The following is a 14371-nucleotide window of genomic DNA, read 5'->3' as shown; positions in this document are numbered from 1 at the left end:
ACTGCTTTCCGCACAACCTTTGGACTATATGAATTTTTGGTAATGCCTTTCGGCTTGACCAATGCTCCTGCGACGTTCAATCGCATGATGGACCGCATTTTCAGCCCGTATCGAGCTTTCACGGGAGTATTCTTTGACGACATACTCACCTTCTCTAAGTCAGAAGAGGAACATCGGAAGCACTTGGACTTAGTGTTTCAAGAATTGCGAAAGCATGAGTTGCATGTGAATGCAAAGAAGAGCGAGGTCTTTCTCTCAGAGATACACTATCTCAGCCATATAGTCTCTCACAATCAAGTGAGTATGGATCCTGCCAAGATCCGAGTGGTAGAAGACTGGCCTGTTCCCACTACGGTACATGATGTACGTAGTTTCCTGGGATTATGTTCGTATTATCGAAGGTTTGTCCGAGGATTTGCTCATGTAGCAGGACCCCTTCATGATTTGACAAAGAAGAAGATTCCTTTCAGATGGGGATCGAGACAACAAGGAGCTTTTGATCGGCTCAAGTACTTGCTAAGCCATGGACCTATTTTGATAGTGCCTAACTTAAGGAAACCATTTGAGGTTCATTGCGATGCTTCAAGCGATTGCATCGGAGCAGTGTTAAACCAAGAAGGCCATGCACTGGCCTACGAAAGCAGACGGCTTAAGGATGCAGAGTTGCATGCATCAATCTACGAAAAGGAACTCACGGCTGTGATTCACGCCTTATCCAACTGGAAGCACTATCTTGTAGGAGCGGATTTTGTGATCAAGACTGATCACCAGAGTTTGCGGTATTTTCTTACGCAAAGGAAACTATCTGAGAAGCAGATGAGATGGGCCAACTTTTTGTCTATGTTTCACTTCTAGATCCTTCACACGGCTGGGAGTAAGAATGTGGTCGCAGACGCATTGTCTAGGCGGCCAAGGGTGAACGCTATCCCTTCGGTGTATCACCAAGAATTAGAAGCTTAGGTGTATCACCAAGAATTAGAAGCTTAGGTGTATCACCAAGAATTAGAAGCACTACCGGATTTGTATCCGAATGACCCAGACTTCTCCACCATTTGGGGGAAGCTACATCGTGGAGAGAATGAGTTTCCCTATTCCATTCGGGACGGTTATCTCTACCACCATCAGGCCATATGTGTGGCAAACCATTAAGAAAGAAGATCATGGATGAAGCACATGCTCCGCCTTATGCGGGTCATCGGGGTATTCTCCCTACGACCTTAGCAATGGAACGATATTTCTTTTGGCCTAGCCTTAAAGCAGACATTGATAAGTATGTCAGGGAATGCTTGGTTTGCCAAAAAGTGAAGTATGATCGGCATAAGACGCCTGGGTTGCTACAACCTTTGCCTGTGCCAAATGAACCTTGGGAAAGTATTGCCATGGACTAGTTTGCATCATCTTCAGTCTCTGCAAGTTTACATGACCAATACTTTTATGCCACATCTCGATATCTAGAAAAACACATCATATGGCTAAGGTCTTCCTGGCACAGATCTTTAAGCATCATGGAATGCCTAAGTCTATTGTGAGTGATCGAGATCCTCGCATGACAGGAAAGTTTTGGCGTGCCTTGATGGATAATCTTGGTACGAAGCTGAATTTTTCATCTGCCTACCATCCTCAAACGGACGGACAAAGTGAGATAGCCAATTCCACAGTATTGGATATGTTAAAAGCTTATGTGTCAGACCGGCAATCTGACTGGGAGAAATATTTGCCTCTTGTGGAGTATGCGTATAACAATACCATACACTCATCGACGGGGAAAGCACCTTTTGAGATTCTCTATGGTAAGCCTTTGCTTCCACCGATCCTTTAACTAAGGATAAGATCTTTGCAGCAGATGAATTTGTCACGGATTTGGGCACAGCCTAGGGTAAGTTAGGAGAGCTATTCTACGCTCTCAAGAAAAGCATAAGAAAGCTACAGACAAGCACAGGAGGAATCTAGACTTAACAGTCGGACAGTTAGTCTTACTCAAGTTTGAGAAGGCAAGACTTAAGAAACAAGCGTCTCATAAGGGGAAAGTGGTAAAACTTTCTACCCGTTATTATGGGCCGTTTAAGATCACTGAGCAAGTGAATGATGTCACTTTCCGATTAGAGCTACCGCCTAATTGGAGGATCCATAATGCTTTCCATGTCAGTTTACTCCGGCCGTATGTGGGACCGCCTCCGAGCCAGCCTAGTGCTGAGGAACCTCCTGAGGTTGAGGAAACAGAAGAAATACTCCAACCGGAGCAGATAGTAAGTCATCAGGAACGGCCTCTCAAGTCCGGAAAAATAACACGGAAGTATTTAGTTAAGTTTAAGAACTATTCGAATCTAGATGCTCAGTGGATGACGCAGGAAGAATTAGCAGCTTATCCCGAGATACTGGAGGTATATGTCCAAGCACTACAGTTGAGGTCAACTGTTTAGAAGCCAGAGGGATGTTGCTAATTGGACTATTTTCTTATTTTTAATGATTAATCTCTTTTTTAGGATATTTTATTATGTGCACTAAGAACTGTTAAAAGATTGTAGCTACAGCAACTGCCATCAAGAACAGGTAACTCTGATATGTCATTTGATGGGTGACGGTAAACATCGCAAAGGAGTTTCCGTAAGTTCGGTGGAAAGGGCTAGGTTACGAGTGCTTCTGATGCGTCACATGATGGGTGACGGGTGCATCAGTAAGGGGGCATCCCGTAGGCTAAGGAGGAAATCCGAACTGAGTAAGAAAATACGCGTAAAAACGCAAGCACAAGAATAAAGATGGGTCCAATGAAGCTTTTTACGAAAAGCAGGAACATTCGCGGGAGGGCAGATGCTTTCCCACAAGGAGTCCGTGTCTGCATTGCATCTGTGCCGTGTTCTGCACCCGGGGACGCCTGGAATGTGTTTGTGTAGCATTGTTTTCACTAACTGAGTGAGTTTTTAAAGTTTAAACAGGTTCACACTTTATTTTATAAAGTGGCCAGCCACTTTTAAGTGACCAGCCCTATTATAACAAAATAAAGCAAGGCTCTTCTTAAAAAAAAGCTAGCGCTAAAAAGCTACGCAGGGGGGGGATTGAATCAGCGATCTCTCTCTCTCCTCTCTCTAGGGGCACCAGGATTCTGCTTTTTCCGCTTCTATCCCGCCGGGTGCCAGGCCCTATAAAGTAGCAGCCAGCGTTCAGTTTTAAAACGGCCGGAAGCAACAGAGGAAGCTAGCGCTGGGATTCTGGAGTGAAGGTTGGCGACGGAAATTGCAAGTGTTCGTGTGACGACTGAGTACGGAGGTCGCTTTTCCGAGCAAGGAGCGACAGGTATAAGGTGTTGATACGCATTGAGAATTGTTGCTTTGTGTGGTTTTTTTTGCAGGAATCTCCCGTCTTACGGGAAAGCCCCTCACGGGAAGTACGGCTTCATGCCTAAGTCCCTTACGGGAAAGTACGGCTTCGCGCCTAAGTCCCTTACGCGAAGGAACGGCCTTGTGCCCAAGCCCTTCTCGGGAAAGCACGATCTTCGGGTCTAAGATTACAGAACGGAGGGGTTTCCTCAGGTTCTCGTGCTTGTATAAGAATTCTCCCTGAATAAAGAATACTCTTAACGGGGGGGGGGACCAGCCCATCTTCTGGTCCCCAATACTGTGTCGATCTTCTCCCTTCTCTCATGGTTGCAAAGTATTATATTTTTCATATTTCTAAGTGCTCGTGTACGCTCCCGTTTTGTGACATTCCCTAACTCAGATCACTTCAGTAGAGCGAAGGTTAAAGGTTTTGACACATGCTCAAAAGGGAGGTGATGCTGGAGCTAGCACTTCTCATGTACATACAAATTCAATGCAATAGAAGTATGCATTCCTTGACAAATGTTAAAGGTACCATGCTCACTTCTATGATAGACAGAAATGACAAAAGTGTGAAGACTTTATTAAGTCATTTATACCCGGTTTGACAGTCTTTTTGTGCTAATGATAAAAGAATGATAGTCACACTAAATCATAAGTGGCATGTATAGCACGCACACAATCGAGGACGTTTGCGATTTCAAGAGGGGAGTATGTCACGAGACTGTGACAAACACTAACTTTACTTGTTAGTTTCCTTCCCTTGATTTTTTTAAAAATTTTGGGACCCTCTTTTTCAAATCACAAATGCTCGGACATTGCATGGCCAATATGATACGGCCATTGGCCACCCGCAGGAGTCAAGGCCAGGCAGCCACAAGATGGTTGGGTCGATCGGCATTGGAATCTGATCGGTAAAAAAGTGACTAGGCTTGGTTAAAGTGTTTTAGGTTCCTCGGCAAGACTTTATAAGTTGGTTGGGACTAGGAATTAAACCAAATCACGCAAACTGGACACATGGGAGTAGGAGAGCAACCTGCACGCCAACACACACTCCAAAAGGCCTCATCCCGATTGGGGATGCCCAAATATGAGAGGGCAAGCTAAATTTCACTGTTTGTGAGTGGATTTTCAGATTTGAAGCTTTAATGGAAACCTTGTTTTCTTCCCTTGTCTCATGTAGAACGATAATTTTCTCTCGTGCATCTCTCTCTCCCATTAGCACATATGGTAAAGCCCCACTAGCTAGGCTTCTCAGAAGACCATGTATACTTCTATAGATTTTATGCATGTTTGTCAAGGCAAGAGTCTTCTGAACAAGAACCGGATTAGCTAATTGCTAATCTACCACAAGTACGCACAACTCCATCGCTACAAATTGCGAAAACGAAGAGTTTTCATGCGTGAAAACTAGGGGAACGGACCCATTGCGTGCGGGAGCTCTTGAGACACGCATAGACGTGTTTGCTTTACTCAAAACATCTAGAATAGAGAATTACAGATTGCTGTGTTTATTTGCCGGTTTAGGGTTTCGCAACTAAACTGCAAGATAACACCAAGGGAGCCTCCGAGAAACCTTGGGGTGCTTATACAAAGCTTTGAGAACCAGACAGTGACCAAAACAGAAAATTACAGCATGCTAGAATTGATCTGCAACTCACCCAAAAGCTTCTAAAATGCAAGGGAAACCATCCTAGACGTGTACATTTGAGTTACACGGGTTTTGGCGCCGTTATGCTGCTGAAATTGGGTCAAAAACCTGCAATTTCAGCCCTTGACAGGTGTGGACAGCTTGGTGAGAGTGTTCAGGTCGTTTATTTGCAATTGAATAAAGAAATACCAAAAGGGGCGCCAGTCTTTGGGGCCTACAGGGTGTCATTGTCTCCTAGGGAGCACTCTAGCTACCAAATCGTGGATTGTTTTGAAGTGGTGAATTCTAGTTAAAGGTTTATTTGTGATGTTACTTTGTGTCGTATAGTACAGGGAAAGTTAGACGACATAGTTCGGGTGAAAGCTAAAATCTGCCATCCTTTAGTAAGGCTACAAGCCAGTTTCAGCACCTCCTCTACAAAGCCGACGACTTAGCCCCATCGATTGCACACCTTTTCAATAGGGCTATGGTGGAAGGCTTCCCAAGGGAGTGGACTAGACACAACATAGTGCCTATCCACAAATCTGGCGACACATGGCTGGCTACACAATGGCCAAACTTTACGGAGTAGTACTTGTGGGAGAGCTGAGCTCATATGCAGAGAGCGAGGTGGCCTAGTAGATATTCCCTTTCACAAAACTCGTCATTCCCCTAGAATGACACTCTAGTACTTATTCTAGGATGGCTCAAAATGGGTATTTTGTCTACGATGCACTATGCCATTCCCTTAATGATACATCCAAAATATCCCCTTTTTGTGGATCCATGACTTAACTTTTTGTTCGAATGTGCTAGAAAATAGTTTTACTCATTGACTAGAATCATACAAAAATGGCCAGTTTAGTAACAGTTCGAGCCGGTAGACGCCCCAAAGCACTAGAATCCTAGGCCAAGACCCAAGAGAGTACATCATATGACCATCCAAGAGCTTCGCCTACAAGACAAGCAGACCAAAGAGAGGGGCTTTTCTCCGGCCTTGCTACTATGCTGCACGGACTCTTCACTCCCTACCCATCTATGTCTCTCATGTTTGGCTCATATCCTGCATCACTGTCACAAACTGCTGACGTGTCAAGCCACTGAAGAACGGAGCCAACCTGCAGATTCCAGCCGAGAAGCCTAAACCCTAAGTGAAGAAGCACAAGCAGCAGAAGAAGTTTTACCAACTTACGAAGTCTTGCCGAGTGGCCTATTTTTAAAGAAGAGTTCCCACCAACTTATGGGACTCTGTCCGATGGGACCCAAGTGACATAAAGGCATTAAAATAAAGCAAGACCCACTCACACACAAAAGATGCATCAAAACGTGATGACGTGGCAGTTGTACGGAAGACCCGGAAATGACACTGGCATGATCACATGGCAGACTGTACGGACAGTCCCGGATTTTGCGTTGGGAGGCTGTACGGATTTCCGAAAATTGCGCTGACACGTGCCAGCTTTTTAAGCGGTTTCTTTTGAGTTTGAAGCTTTTCATTTCATGTAAGCTCCTTTTCATAGGCCAAGGGCCTTTAAATATGTGCAGAGGCTCATTCTCTGGCACTCTTTTGGGTGAAGGTGCAGAGCGCAAGTACCGGTATTGTACTGAGTTCAAATAATATAAAGAAATACCGAAAGGGGCGCCAAGGTTTGGGGCCAGTGCTCTCTCGGGGTGGAGCTCCGCCACTCCCCATCTCGAGTGTCGTGCACTCTCTATCTCTTTCAGTTCACTTGTTATTTGGAGTGCTTAAAGTTGTTCAGTCTGTTCTTCTCCGTTGGCACGAGGTGCTCGTCTCATGACAATCACTCCTTGTGGTCTATAACCAGGGGCTCTCCGCCGTTGACATGCTCTGATCTCCTCTACTCTAGCAAGTGTGACTACTTGCTGTGCTATACCACCCTAATGGGATACCATCAGCATAGGACAGAGACAAAAACGCAGTAAGCCTAGTCTATCTGATAAGATCTCTCCCACTCCGTCTGTAATAAATGCTCTCGGTGTTGGTATACCTCAAGTCAAAAGCGACCCACACGCCACTAGTCTGGAGTCATCAACACTGATGACAGAAGAGAAAACTGTGTCCCACCAAACAATGAGTATTACCAGGCGCGAATGTCATTGTAACAAACACAACTGCAGAGAAAGTGTGCCTCAGACTCAATCTCCAATCTGCACAGCCTGCACCCTCAAATCTCCCGTGAAGTACCCTTGGTCTACCTGCCTCAATCTCAAGAGGGTGAGATGAGACTCTGAGCTGACCCATCATTACTCTCCAGCTATATGGAAGGCTCGATGTACACAGGGTGTTGAATAAGTCTATCATGTGTCAGTGTGAGAAAATGCTCTCTATAACGGTCAATGGTTGTGCCGGGCCATCCAAGTCAGCTCTGTGTGTCTCTGTCTAGCTCCTGTCTCACTCTCCTGTTCCTCTCAAGCAGGGTAGTCAGTAATGTATCTATGGTGTAGCAAAATGGAAATAACAATGCTTCTGAAAAAAAAATTCTTAGGACTCCTAAGAGATATGATTACAATGGGGTTTCAATACATACAAGTGGAAAGCAGCCGATCTGGATAGAAGATGTGTTCACTCCTTTGGGGTGTTTTTTCTTTTTAAAGAAGTGGGTCAGGAAGGCGGGGGGGGGGGGGGGGGGGGGGGGGCCATGTGTACACATCAGTCAATTGTTGCCACACACACACAACACAAACTTCTGGTGAAATATTAACCTATGCTTTGGTTGGGTTCAATATTACCAGATTTGGGCAAACAATGACAATTTGTTTCTCCAACAGCACATTAGTGAACAAAGCCAGCACCTACACACACACCCAAAAAAACCAAACAAAACAAAATCCTTCAAAATTAGTAAGCCCCAAAGAATCCAGCAATGATAAAATTTTGCAATACGACTTGTACATCACATTTAATTGGTTACGATTTTGTGGTATCTGAAATGTCATTTTTTAAAAGCCCTCCATTGAGTTAAAACTAAAAGATTCCAGGTGTGCACATGGTGAGGATCAGATAATTGACTCAAACAAGGGGAAAATAGGACCTACTCCATTACCAATTGTAAAATCTAGGCTATAAATTGCATGCCTTTTGGTCGAAAATGTCAGGACTGCATGGCACAACTTGCTATCCAAGCTAGAGTCCAGAAAAGGGTGGCACATAGGAGCCAGATAATACATGTCTAATGTCATTTGCTCCAATGAAAAATCCTTCCCATCAGCCGATCGTCAAGTGACGAGAGAAGAACAGTACATAGTTCACAATGAACATTCATATTTCAAGTCCAGCTACACATTAATATAGTCTAGCCATCGCATCCAAGCCCGCACTGAACTTTATACAGATTTCTCTGATGTAATAGAATCATCATCAACACACTGGTGAACTCAGACATAATGCAGTTCTTCTCATATAAGTCTCTAGGCAGAATATTCTCAGCCTCAATAAACAATGACTATGCTAAAGACCATAACGACATGGCTCCTATTCACAATCCTGCTGATCAAGGTTGTGAAACTGGATGCAGTGATCACAAAGAACAATATTCAGCACTTATACCTGTCTAAGAAGGGAGGGACTCTATAACTAAAATCACTGCCATTACAGAGACAATATGGACACTTCAGTCTGAACCAATTTATACCAGTCAGCAAGCATCCTATTTTATAAATTCACAAACTATCTTATCATTGCTCCAAAGTAATTTTATCTCCAGCACAACTAATATAAATAGCTTACATTCTCAAGGGAGAGCGCTCTGCACACAGTTGCTAAACTCCAAATTGAGATTGCTGCAGCTTCCTCAGCTGCTGTCAGAGCACTTTGCACCTGATTGCATAATAAGCAAATCAGTGACTTTTTAAAAGAAAAAAATGATATTATATGTCATTATCAGTCACATGGCGATTGTTCAAGCTTAGGAAGCTTCTACCTCGACCATCTCTAAGCTAGTTTTGCATAGCTTGGGGTCAATAGTTCGTCCTCCAAGCAAAGTTGATGTCTCACTCGCTACCCTAGTGAACTTCAAAGGAGGCAAGTGTTCCAATGGCTGAAAAACCAGCAAGGAACCCCTGGCCGGGATAGGATGTTTGTAGTACTCGTATAAAATTTGCAAAATGCAATGATCGACCTAAACATAACAAAAAACTTTAATTAGGACTCATATATATTGAGGCTACACAATGAAGGGAACCTGTGTACCTCTGCCCATACAAGCTCTGGTTGAGAAAGAAAGTTATACTCCTGGCCTCCTGATGATGCCTCCTCAGCCTCATCATCATCAGAGGTAGCACTTTGTTGAAAGCTGTAAATTGTGCTGCCAAAATCCATTGCTGATCAAAACCACTCAGTTGGATTTTATCAAACTGTCAAAGACTTGCCCAATATGCTATATGAATTAACCACGCCGTATGCTTTCAAAACAAGAAATCAAAACGTTAAGGCACTTTAGATCACAAAGAGAAAACCGGCTAATATTATGATCAATAGAGCAAGTAAGAAATCATAGGAAGAAAAATTGACTCCTTTTGTACTTGTTCCTACCAAAAAGATGATATATGGATGGTAAATACAAGAAAATTGAGTCCTTTTCTATTTGTTCTTTCTTGAGGTTCCATCTGGGACCTTTTTCCATTGTGGCTGAATGACCAGTGACACACACTCCCGCTTAAATTGTGGTAAACTGGGTCAAACAAAACTGCATAATGATACATGACTCCTTACTTTTTCAGAATGTCTCTGAAGGTGGAAATAAGCCAAAAAAAGACAAAACTGAAAATGGCTTTATTGGCAAGGGGTCCATGAGAACCTTGCCAATGGGATTTATCATGCTTGTAAACTCAAGCCAAGTAAGGTATAAAAGAGATTCTTGTCTATGTAGTATGCAGTAGATCATGTTTGTAAGCTAAAAGCAACCAAAAGCACAAGACAAGAGATCTCTACTATCTGCAAGTAAAATGCAGGTAAGAGCTATAAGGGAGTGCTCAAGTGATAACGTCCAAGGAGCAAATCTGGTATACCTTGATCAGGATACAGGAATGATTGTCTTGATTGCTTTGCATGTGTCCACTATTGTCACCCACGCACACATAGTGGCTTTGTTGTGAAGAACTGTGAGTGTCCCCTCAGTGATGATGTGGGAGCTAACATCATGGCAGCTGGCATGGTGGGTGTGTTAACAGAAAGAGGTCAAACATCAAAGAGAGCTTTCAAAAAAAAATAGGTGGCTCAATAAGTGGAGCATTTGCTCCACAAGTGATCAAAAAAAAAATCCAAAAAAAGCTACATACACAAACTTTTGACTTGCTTTTTAAAGCGGCCAGTTTATTTTTCCCCAGATGCTTTATTGAAATTGCCTCTATGGCCTATGAAAGATCCATCAGTGTTGTATTGTAGCACACCTTGTATCTGAGAAGATAGATCGTTCTCTATATGGGGACCCTTGTACCAGCACATGAGTGCTTTTGAGATGTATACAATACACAAATATCGCAAGGTGCACGCCTGGTTTAGGGGCCAATACTCTCTAGAGTGGAACTCCACACCTTTTGTGTCAGGTGAGTGCAATTTGTGAAGGTTTCTTTTCAAGTTCTCTGCAATTCAAGTCTTTACAGCTATCACCACCTGATAAGTTGATGCCAGGCGGTTTTAGTGGCGCAATAGCCCAGCTGTTTGTTTCTCTACTAAGCAAACCAGTTCTGCACACCATTTGCATCAGGGTAGAATCAGAATCAGAACCATTCAGAGGAAAAAGTGTGTGAAGAAATTTGGGAGGAAGTCAAGGAAGTCAGAGAAGAACGAGAGGATGAAGCTGTATCTGACAGTAATAAAGAAGGAAAAGCTGAGGTGAAAAATTTGTTAGAGGACTTTCTTGAGTTCTCAAAAATTTCGAATATGTCCAGCTCCCATGGAAGAGAAGACCACAAAGATGGTATTACCGGCAGTGAAAGGATCACAGGAATCCCTCTTGACTCAGTTGAAACTTCTGCAAAGACAACCAGATCAGCCGAGGGGCAAGTCTCCAAAGAGATTTGCAGAAGCATCAAGGAAATCTCGCAAATTTCCCTTTGTTTTGGTGGTATACCCACTTTTATTGAAGACTTCCCTGAGATGAATCCAAGAGTATGGTGCTTTTTGGGCAGTCATTTGAGAAGACTTCCCAGAGACGAATCCAAGAGGGGATGGTGCTTTTGGGGTAGTCATGTGAGGGTATGTGCAACACGCAAATTTTGGCAGGTTGCATGGCATGATACCAGGCATGCATGCATACCTGACTGAAGCTATGCATGGAGCGATGCCAAAGTTGTTTGCAAAGAGATGGCCCCGACGTTTGGATCCACCTTTGGAGGATCTAAAAGCACCTTGTTGAGGCCAAGAATTGACTCCACTTAGGCCTCTACACACACACACTTTCTTTTGTAAATCTTTGGGATTAATTTACAAGTGGGAAACCTCAAGACGAGGAAAAACCACAGAAAAGATCATATGCAAAAGCAAGAACACAAAAGTGTTCATCAACAAAAAGCTAAAAGCATTCATAGGAAAGCCCATGCATGACTAAAGTGATATCACCAACTTCCTAGGCAAAACGTAAAGATTGCCCGAGGGAAAGCTTGAAAAACCGAAAAGGATCTACATCAGCCCGAGAGAACATGCAACTATTGCGATGACGCCATAGAGTCCAATAAGCCCAAAATCTGACCCACATCAGGAAAATCGCAAATTGTTGTAAGGAAGGCAGGAGAATGCCGAAAGCCCAAAACCTTTTATGGAAAACCACATAGGGGAATTGGAGTTGCAACCCAGCTGATACACGACGAAGAAACCCGCGAGAAATACAGCAATCCCAAAGAAGGTGACTAACAGTCTCTTCCGCAGCAGAGCAACGAACACAACGAGAGGAGCAGATACGACGTGCACTGAGTAAGGAGCCTACAGGGAGCACTCCAAGCAAGCATCGTCAAAGAAACAACCGCTCCTTCAAAGGCAGGTGGCTCTTCCAAAGGGCAGAAAGAGCTTTCGTCCGCCAGGTAGCGGGCTTGTGCATCGACCATAGAGCATTACAATGATCAGCAATCCATGGCTGAGGCAGAAGAAAAGCATAACATAACTACCAGACATGGCCTGAAAGGGCATTTCCCGAAGACACCAATCAGCCATGCGACCCCATCAAATAAAGGTGAAACAGGAAAAAATTCAGCCAGCATAAGCTGAATGTCTCTCCGAATCTGACGGTAATGCATACCCAATCCAAAACGACGAGCAACAAGAGGAAACTGTGAAGTATACCCCGCCTTATTAATCACATCACCAACCACTTGAAGGCCACGACAAGAGATAAAGTATGCCTGGCAAGGCGAGCGGTCCACCAAAGTAAGAGAGAAAACCCGACTCCAATGAAGGCTCTCCAATTGAAGCGAATTCCCCTCTCGGTGCCGACGACCATGCCATGATAAATGCATTGTAATCTTTTGCCAAGCTGAAATCAAACTAGAGGTGAGAGGGCATCCAAACCGGAAAACATAAGAGCCCATGGCTGAGTCTATTGCACAAGAGTAGGCAACAACATAGCTTTCCGAGCAAGAACATGCCGACGCAGGTCTAAACTATTGAGCCCACCAAAGCGCTTGGGAGTACATAGTTATCAAACGCGGGCCTTTTTTGTGAACATGAGTATGCCACAAGTGAGACAAAATCGATGACATGAGAGAAGCGAGACAATGCCAAGGCCAATGCAGAAATGGCAAATAGAACTGAACATAGGCCATCATGATACTTTGAACAATTCGCAAGCGAACATGCAAGGACCATGTGGAGAGCTTCCAGTAATGCAATTTGACGTTCAAGCGCTGCATAACCCAATCAACTTTTTGAGAATAAGTGGCATTCCGTCCCATTAGATAACCCGAATGCCTCACAATCATATTCGGGGAAACAATGTCTCCTGGCCACAACAAAGCATGCCAATCAGAGGAATTCAATGGGAGAAGCTTCAATTTACGAAAATAAACTCTAAGACCATCCGCAAGCCCATTCAGCTCTAAAGCCTCCATAATCGTTCGAACATCAGCCCGGCAATTGCAAGGCATAAACGAAGAGTCATCAGCATAAGCCTGCCCAATGAAATTGCGACCCGACGGTAACTGCAAGCCATGAAGGACTCTGGCGAATCTTGTTTCTCTCGAGCCGCATTCATCATGAAAAGCAAAGGCTCTTTTAGAGTCTCCCAAAGAGAAAGAACTCCACAGTAAGCCCATCCCAGCCAAGGGATCGCAAGCAGCCCAATGAATGCAACGCACAATTCAATTCAGAGGCAGTGAAAGGTTCTTCAAGGGATTGTGCATCCTGAGAGGAAACGATTGGCCATACATGAGACAGCAACAACTGGCGTGCCTGACAAAATGTTGTCGAGGGATGAGGTGGAGCAGCAAAGACCTGACTAAAATGCAAAACCAAGGCATTCGCAAGTTCTTGTTTGGATGAAGACTAAGCACCCGAAGGGAGCTTCACACGCTTAATGTCCTGAGAAACCCTCGTGCGATGCAAGTGCTTGAAAAATTGTTTCGAAGCACAACCTTTGTTCACAAAAGCCGGTTGACGAGCCCGCGTCTGCCATTTTTCAAGCTTTCTTTTGCCATCAAGTTGTATGCATACTCGAGACACAAATCCGACGATTCAGAGTCAAATAAAGGCCTCGAGTCAGCCAATTCTTGCAAATGCTGACAATCCTGCTTGGCATCTCTAACATTGCCGAAAGTCCAATGCATATATTGTTTACCATAATCTTGAATAGCACATTGCACTCGCATGACAAATTGAAACCAAGCAACATCAAGGTCAAGATGCATGTGAGCAAGCAAGGAATAAGTCCAGAAATCATATCACGAAAGACCTCATGAGAAAGATAGGCATTGTTGCATAGACGCTTCTCAGGAAGAGGTCTTATCACGAGGTGATTGCCCAAAATACAAGTTCAATAAGATAGGGTGATGGTCCAACAGCTGCGAAGTGTAATCTAGTCGCATATCACATTCAAAATCCTCATATTGCTGTATATTGAGAGCATACCATCTGTCGAGCCGTGCACGATATGAGTGATGAGCAATATGCTGAAACATAAACCCTGAAACATCAAGATAAAGAGAATGCCATAAATCAAGCATTTGTGCAGAAGCACGAAGATGATCCCATGCCTGTCTCTCCACAAGTAACATATGTGAATTGCCTGTGGTGCTATCATACACGTCAGGAGTATTGTTAAAATCACCACAAAGAACTGCATTGGAGGTCCATGGATAGGAAGAAATATCTCCCATAGGGCAGCCCTTTTCCCAGAAGCTGTATATGCATATAACCCTCCAATTTTATAAAGCTGACCATTCAACAAACACTGTACAATTATCCAAAGACCACTCGGGT

General features: G+C 43.9%; 1 protein-coding gene across 2 annotated transcripts in view; it reads right to left on the bottom strand.

Moving 5' to 3' along the window:
* The window catches only part of LOC147453170 (uncharacterized), a 127071-nt gene that overhangs the window by 67050 nt on the left and 45650 nt on the right, over window positions 1-14371 (bottom strand). The window contains exons 8-11 of one of the 2 annotated variants that reach the window (XM_086518648.1): window positions 9155-9257; window positions 8886-9083; window positions 8693-8782; window positions 7696-7758 (exon numbers count right to left, since the gene is read on the bottom strand). In XM_086518648.1, coding sequence (XP_086374774.1) covers window positions 7696-7758; window positions 8693-8782; window positions 8886-9083; window positions 9155-9257 — 454 coding nt within the window. Of the gene's footprint in view, window positions 1-7695; window positions 7759-8692; window positions 8783-8885; window positions 9084-9154; window positions 9270-14371 lie in introns of both variants that reach the window. The other variant, XM_086518647.1, reaches the window with a different exon arrangement.

Source organism: Adiantum capillus-veneris, chromosome 8 (genome assembly GCF_014529385.1).
Source record: "Adiantum capillus-veneris isolate H3 chromosome 8, ASM1452938v2, whole genome shotgun sequence".
NCBI lineage: Eukaryota > Viridiplantae > Streptophyta > Polypodiopsida > Polypodiales > Pteridaceae > Adiantum > Adiantum capillus-veneris.
This window is presented reverse-complemented; position numbering and strand designations above follow the sequence as displayed.